The 8,014-nt window shown below is 33.5% G+C and overlaps 1 protein-coding gene across 1 annotated transcript in view; it reads left to right on the top strand.

The window, feature by feature from the left end:
* The first annotated feature begins 2,549 nt into the window (after positions 1-2,549).
* LOC106468649 (E3 ubiquitin-protein ligase synoviolin B-like) overlaps positions 2,550-8,014 on the top strand; it is a 30,133-nt gene continuing 24,668 nt past the window's right edge. The window contains exons 1-3 of the mRNA XM_013929083.2: positions 2,550-3,344; positions 5,036-5,128; positions 6,492-6,644. Coding sequence (XP_013784537.1) covers positions 3,216-3,344; positions 5,036-5,128; positions 6,492-6,644 — 375 coding nt within the window. The 5' untranslated portion in view covers positions 2,550-3,215. The remainder of the gene's footprint in view (positions 3,345-5,035; positions 5,129-6,491; positions 6,645-8,014) is intronic.

Genomic DNA, 8,014 nt, shown 5'->3' with positions numbered 1-8,014 from the left:
AAACCCATCTGCCATTTATCTGCCCAACTCATTAAATGATCTAAATCATTATGTAAGTCAGTCGCATCCTCTTTACAGCTAGCAAAACCCAAGACTTTAATATCATCTACAAATTTAAGCAATTTATTGGCCATTCCTTCATCTATGTCACTGAAGAAAATAAAAAAGAGCAAAGGTCCTAATAATGTACTATAGTTTCGGAGAAAAAAAAACAAAGCAACTAGAACAAGGCATCTCAACGACTTTCTGTACAATGTGTTTATGCTAAAGTTGCATACAAACTAATTACAGGAAGAAGTTTTAAAATTTCCATATAACTAAAGCATTGAAAACATATTTTTGTAAGCTATACTTTCATTGTTGTAATTTAGATGTTTGCTAGAATACATTCAGAAATGTGGTCCTAGAATACCTGGAAATTTCACGATGACGTAATGAATCTAGTAACTTACATTAATATATAGACATGGATATACTATTTATAACCAAAATATCAATTTTCTTAATCTTCATCTTTTGAGTTCTATACCTGATTTCTAGAGCAGCTACCAGTGCTCTATAGTTGTGCCTGTTGTCTGCTGACAACTGTCCAAGTATTTCCAGTGGTTGTCCCTTCAGGCTCGTTGCCAAGTACACTGCTTTCTGTCCATCCATTCATTTCTGCCAGGAGGTCAAATTGTGCTCTTATGCTTCCCATCGAATTCCTATGGCTTCCTTCATACTAGATCACCCCTATTGCTGACACTCATATCTGGAATGTGACTTCTGACAGGACTGAAGATGTCTGCATTAGGGTTTAGCTGCAGGTTCTGGAAGGAACTTCCTGTTGTCTGGGGCTAATTATGTCCATGGCTAATATATCCTTCCTGTGTAAAAGATAGTAAATCGTCCTTTAATGTATTTAATTCACTTTGAAATGTACTAATCTTTTCCATTTGTACTTCATGCTGATGTTGTACCCTCTCTCCTTGTTCTTCTTGCCACTGTTGTAGTCTCTCTTCTTGTTTATTTTCTTTCTCTTCCAACCACTGCTGTAGTCTCTCTTCTTGTTCATTTTCTTTCTCCTCCAACCACTGCTATTGTCTCTCTTCTTGTTTCTTTTCTTTCTCCTCCAACCACTACTGTAGTCTTTCTTCTTGTTTCTTTTCTTTCGCCTCCTACCACTGCTGTAGTCTTTCTTCTTGTTTCTTTTCTCGTTTTTCTTGTTTCTTTTCTTTTTCCTCCTAACAGCTGCTGTAAACTCTTTTCTTGTTTCTTTTCTCGTTCATATTGTTTCTTTCGCTGTTCTTGTATTGCTGGCATCAAATCTGCTAAGTTGTAGTTTGATTTGCCATTTCTCGTTTTTATCTTTTTCTTTTCCGTCCCACTCTCTGATACCAATTTGTCACATATCTGCTTGTTTGTTTGTTTCAGGTAGAAATTCTTCCCGAGGATCTTCAGCGATATTAGTCTTTTCGTGATTAAACCAATTTATTCTTCCTCGATACAAACTTTTAGTACAAAGTAATTCCATAATCAGTACGTTTCTCGTCACTTTAAACTTAACAACTTTTATAATACACGCTATAAATCATAGCGATTCACAATCTCGATAACTTCGCTCTTGACGAGTGCAAAACACACACTTTACGGCTCACTAGCTCGAAACTAACAGAATCATAAATTACACGGAACTCAAAGTAACTACTGCTCTCTCTTCATTAACCCTGCTGGCTTTTTTTGCCAGGCTTATATACTAACGAAGAGGGCATCTCGGACTTCCCCGATCATTCGAGAAACATCACGCACGCTACAGCGCCAAACGCACCAGCAGCGTCACGTGACTTTCGCTGTTGTAACAATATTATATATTTTCAGCCGTAGGTGTATTATGAAGGTGACAGTAATTTTTTTTATTTCATTCAAAGAGTTGAACAAAGCCCTTGTGGCGACAGGTGCTGCTGGCTGGTTGTCTTCCCTCTGCTTACTAGTTCGAAATTAGCGACAGCAATACCTAAACCCTAAGCGACCCTTTCCTAGCCGTTTAGCCTACTTGTGCTTAAAGTGTCTTTCAAATTGAGCATTTCAATCTCGACGTCAAAAAGACACGCAAGACACAACTAATCTAAATTGGAGTATCTCAGTTAATATTAAGTGGAAAACTAATGAGCCTACGTGTTTTCCTAACACCATGAACTTATCTTACTCAATATACTACTAGAATTACATGAAACGAAAATATAAATAATTTGTGAATTCTTCATGATTATATCCGATTATGAATTTTGTCAAATAATGAAACGTTTGCACAATATGCTTAGTACTTATTCAGAAATTAGCTTGATTGGTAATAAAGTGAAACTTCAGGTGCAGTTGGCGCAAAAGAAAAAAAAACAAAGAAAAAAACAACACATACAATCTGCAAAATTCCCCAATCGCTCAATTAAGTATATTAAAATTTGTTTACTTATGAATGTACACAAATTTATATCCAATCGAATTGGAACACGAGTATGAAAAATATTACCCGCTGCTGCCGCGTGTGTCAAGAAAATAAACTTGTAAATATAATACTGGAAGAGGGATTATGATGGTGGTCGATTTAAGTGTTTAGTTAGTACCTGCTAAGTAATAAGTTTTTCTTCTTAGTTTTCCCGATTGGTTTTAAGCTATTAAATTAACGTAACATTTTGCAATTTTTGAATAACTTTCTCATGTACAAATTTAGGTGGCTTAATATTAGATAATACTGAGCGCACGACGACAAGTTTTACGCATTAGTAAGAAGGACCAGAGACGGAATAACACAGACCAACCGAAGGCAGTGCAGTGGCACTGTGACAGCGATGTGTAACTGTAAAACGTATAATAGTAATACTACAGTCAGTAGGCCTTACTAGTACTACTAGTTTGTTGTTAGGCGTATTATTATTAAATATAGTATCAGTGAGTGCAATAAATTGCCAGTGTTTTACCGTACAAACCAGTACCAAAATAAATTTTAATACTAACCAAAAACATATGAAAGTTGATTATTAAAAAAGGCAAATTTTCAAAAGTAACGATAGGTATAAACTACAATTACTAATAATAATACTAGTTGTACTAGTACTAGTAGTATCACTATTAGTAATAGGAATACGATATTGAATAATTCTTGTTTATGTTTGAAAGTGTTAATCTTTCAGTTTCAACTTCTCAAGTGTGTTATTAAATTAATTCTATAAAAACAAAAAATGAGAGGTATGCTGTTAACACTTGGAAGTATGCTACTGACTGTGGCAGTAGTAGGAAATGCTTATTATCAGAAGAAGCAGTTCTATCCGTCAGTGGTTTATATAACAAAGTCAAATCCTAGTATGGCTGTAAGTATCTAAATTCTAATGTAACTGTTTTTTTGTGTGCTATAGACTATAATATAAACTGTTTGATATCGAATGCCAGAAACAAAAAAAAAAAATTTTGTTTATAAATTTATTTGTGCCAGTGGCATAGTGAGGGTGTCTGGTGCCCAGGGGCACAACATAATTTGGCACCCCCCAAAAAAAAATCTTAACTCTACCAGCTTTTTATGCTCTTACTTCCTAGCTTCTAACCATGCATGGCAACCCTATCTACCATGGTATTGTATCTCACCATATTGTCATGATTACCTGGTCTTTGAAAGACAACTGTTGGTTGAATAAGGATTGTTTGTTTGTTTTGAATTTTGTGCAAAGCTACATGAGGGCTATCTGCGCTAGCCATCCCTAATTTAGCAGTGTAATACTAGAGGGAAGGCAGCTAGTTATCACCACCCACTGCCAACTCTTGGGCTACTCTTTTACCAATGAATAGTGGGATTGACCATCACATTATAACGCCCCCATGGCTGAAGGGGCGAGCATGTTTGGTGTGACGGGGATTTGAACCCACAGATTACGAGTCGAGCACCCTAATCACCTGGCCATGCCGGGCCTCGAATAAGGAATAGCGGCACAGAGTGCAGGAAAGCACTTAATCCCAGGGAAAGGGATTTTATGGTGAATGGGGGTATTTTTCATGTGACATTATTTAGTTAATGATTTTCATTGGTTTATCACCTTTTGTTTTGACTGTTTGATGCTTCGATATGATGTAACATATTAGTGTTACTTACCTAGACATAGGGAAACCAGGATCTTTATAACATTTCAGTTCATTGACCATGCACTCAAGTGTTACATATTATTCTCTACATTAACATAAAAATGTGCCACGACTCCTCTGATTGGTATTATTATAGGACAAATAAATCGGAAATAGAATTATTTGGGTAGTCAAAAATACATTGGCAGCTTGAAAAATACAGTCTCAAATTGTCAGGTGTTCAAAAAATTGCTAAATATCCTATCAACTATGAGATGTCAGTGTATTTCAATTAATTTAACACTGAAAAACAACTGATTTCTCTAGGTATGGTATTTCTGATGACATGCTAATATTTGATGTCAAGCATAACAAAAACATTATAATGAGCCTTACACTTATGGGAGCAGCTAAGTTCTGGATAAGCTGGTTGTTAATTTGGTACCCCCTGAACCTGGCACCTGGGGGCAAATGCCTCCCTCCTGAACCCCCTCACTATGCCACTGATTTGTGTACTGTTTTCAGTTATTGTATCTTACTTTCAGTTGTATCATTATATAGATACTGTATATTATTAGTTGATATATGATATTTTGTTGCAACTAACTTATCAAACTAAAAGTTACAATAGCTTTTTAGTTGTGCTAATAACCAGAACTGTGTAACGTGTAATTTCTAACTTATTTTATGCATTTGTTTTCTTAATTTCTTTAGCAATAGGATTATATTTTTTAAGAAGTTTCTTTTGCTGTATGTCAAGAGCTTGAGTGTTATCGTACTGTGAATGTAGGTATGAAAGTAATAATGTTTGAATGTCTGTGTCCTGACTACATAAACTATCAAAAGCAACACTTAGTATTTAGAAGTAGAATAGAAATTTCTTCCGTCGTTGCCAGGTTTTGACTTACCTTGTACTTAATGAGTTTGAAAATAACACTGGTTGTTACAGGTTATTTATTTACAAGCGTTTGTGATGGTTTTGATGATGGGAAAAATAACACGAAAACTATTCTTCGGACAGTTGCGTGCGGCTGAAATGGAGGTAAGATCTGATTGTTTTCCTATTTTTTTGTAAGATCTCAAGCTAAAGTGAAGATCTTTTGAATGTCTTATTTTTTCAACTTGTATATTTTGTTTCTAATTATAAGTACCAAACTTTCTGTTTTAAGTGAATGATTAAAAGGTTTTCATTCCTATAAATTGGAGACCACAACATTATTTTTCACGAGATATAACCAGTCTTATATCAAGTAGTGATAATCTTAGTCTCAGAACTTGGATATTGTGAGACAGAACCCAATAAAATAGATGGGTAGTCACATCAGCCAGATTATATGCAAGTCTTCACAGTTTTCACACTGAAACCTTTTTTTCTATTTCCCCCCCCCCAGCTCCACATGATAAGCCTGTTAAAATTGTAAGTCAAAGTAACATTCATGTGAATATCTTCTTCAGAAGGAACCATTATCGATCATTATCTCATTAATATCCCTTTACATCTCTCTCATTAAAGTAATAAAAAGTTTTCAAGTTTACTACTTTTTGTATAGCTTTTTAAAAGTGAATGTATTTAACATCCACCATAACCCGAAAAACAGAACTTTTGTAAAGAATTTCAGCAAGCTAGTGGAACAAACTTTGTAAATACATGCCAAATACTGTTGATTAAACTCCAATTTTTAAGAATAAATCGTTCATGTAAGTTCTTTTATTTAAATGGTTCTGTACCAATATTTGCATTGTGATCATGATTTCTGAAAAAAAGATATTAGTTGTTTTCAGAATTATTTAAAGAATAATTTTGTTGGAAACCTATTTAATTAAATCCACCCAATGTATATTAGCTTTGTTTCTATAACAGTGTGATGTTTATTGGGCATTTGATTTTTTACTTTCTAAAAAGTCTAATGTTTTGCTGCTTCTTTAGTTGAGTTTTACATTCTAGAACAGCCTAATATTTTCCTATTCATTTAATTGAGTTTTACTTTATATAATAGTGATGTTTGCTGTTGTATTGTTGTTCTATACATTCTAGAACAGCTTAATGTTTTGCTACTTGTTTAGTTGAGTTTTACTTTATATAATAGTGATATTTGTTGTTGTTTAGTTGAGATATACTTTCTAGAACAATCTAATCTTTTGCTACTTGTTTAGTTGAGATATACTTTCCAGAAAAGCTTAATGTTTTGCTTGTATAGTTGAGTTTGACTTTATAGAACAACCTAATCTTTTGCTCTTTTTTATTTCAGTTTTACTTTCTAGAACAACCTAATGTCTTGCTACTTGGTTAGTTGAATTTTACTTTCTAGAACAACATAATCTTTTGCTGTATGTTTAGAAATGTAAATTACATTTTTCTAAAGTCACATTGTTCAATAACAGACCCTTATGTCTTTAATTTGTAGCACTTGATAGAAAGGTCCTGGTATGCAGTTACAGAAACGTGTTTGGCGTTTACAGTTTTCAGAGATGATTTCAGTCCTAAGTTTGTGGCTCTTTTTACTGTTTTACTTTTCTTGAAGTGTTTTCATTGGCTGGCAGAGGACCGAGTTGATTATGTAAGCTTCAAATTTAAACTGATAGACTAGTTTAAATAAGTGTTTATTCTATTGTGTTTGCTTTTGTGAATATCTGTAAATATACCCAGGTTAAGGAGCAGGGAATTTATAATGTAGCATTAACCTGTATCTATTAAACATTTTAAATAAGGTACTTCAATAATGTACATTTAAAACTTAGTTGTAATGTTAATAAAAATAATTAAATTTTCCACTCATAAAATTAATTGCCTGTTATTTTAATAGTTAATTTTTGTATTTTATTGCCTTGTTTATACATTTCAGTGTACTTAAAGTTTAAATGTGAATTTTTCAAATAAAAAAAATATTTTAATAATTGTTCTTTTTCTCATTGTTTATTGCATACAAATTATTTATAAATGAATTATGTAAGGCTTGGAACCATATTATTTAGACGGGCATATGTTTAGTGCATCTTTAGCTAAGATGTACGTTTCTCAGTGTAGTATACTCTGGTGTAACCACTAGATGCAAAAAATATTGAAATACAGGCTATAGGTACAGATAATTGCTTAAGTAATAATTTATGTTAATAAAATTAAATACATAACTAAAGTTTCCATAATGATTTATTTCCATGCAAAACTAGATGCAACTTGAAACATGGGTTTCATACTTCTGTTTGACTTTGTTTGAAGATGATCATTCATCATACTATTGAAGTCTGATGATCATTCAGCACATTACTATTAAAGTCTGATGATCATTCAGCACATTACTATTGAAGTCTGATGATCATTCAGTGCATTACTATTGAAGTCTGATGATCATTCAGCACATTACTACTGAAGTCTGATCATTCAGCACATTACTACTGAAGTCTGATCATTCAGCGCATTACTATTGAAGTCTGATCATTCAGCGCATTACTATTGAAGTCTGATCATTCAGCGCATTACTATTGAAGTCTGATCATTCAGCGCATTACTATTGAAGTCTGATCATTCAGCGCATTACTATTGAAGTCTGATATTCAGCACATTACTATTGAAGTCTGATCATTCAGCACATTACTATTGAAGTCTGATCATTCATCGCATTACTATTGAAGTATGATGATCGTTCATAGCTTTACAATTGAAGCCTGATGATCGTTCATTGTTTTAGTATCGAAGTCTGATGATCGTCCTTTGCTTTATTATTGAAGTCTGATCATTCGTCGCTTTGCTATTGAAGTCTTATGATCGTTCATAGCTTTACTATTGAAGTCTGATGATCGTTCTTCGCTTTACTATTGAAGTCTGATGATCGTTCATCGTACGGTTGCAGTTTTCAGTGAGAACAAAGAGTTGTTCTTATGCTTTTAAAACATTGTCCATAAACAAAATTATACAAATGTAAGAAACCTG

This window comes from Limulus polyphemus, unplaced genomic scaffold, assembly GCF_000517525.1.
Source record: "Limulus polyphemus unplaced genomic scaffold, Limulus_polyphemus-2.1.2 Scaffold3098, whole genome shotgun sequence".
Taxonomy (NCBI): domain Eukaryota; kingdom Metazoa; phylum Arthropoda; class Merostomata; order Xiphosura; family Limulidae; genus Limulus; species Limulus polyphemus.
This window is presented reverse-complemented; position numbering and strand designations above follow the sequence as displayed.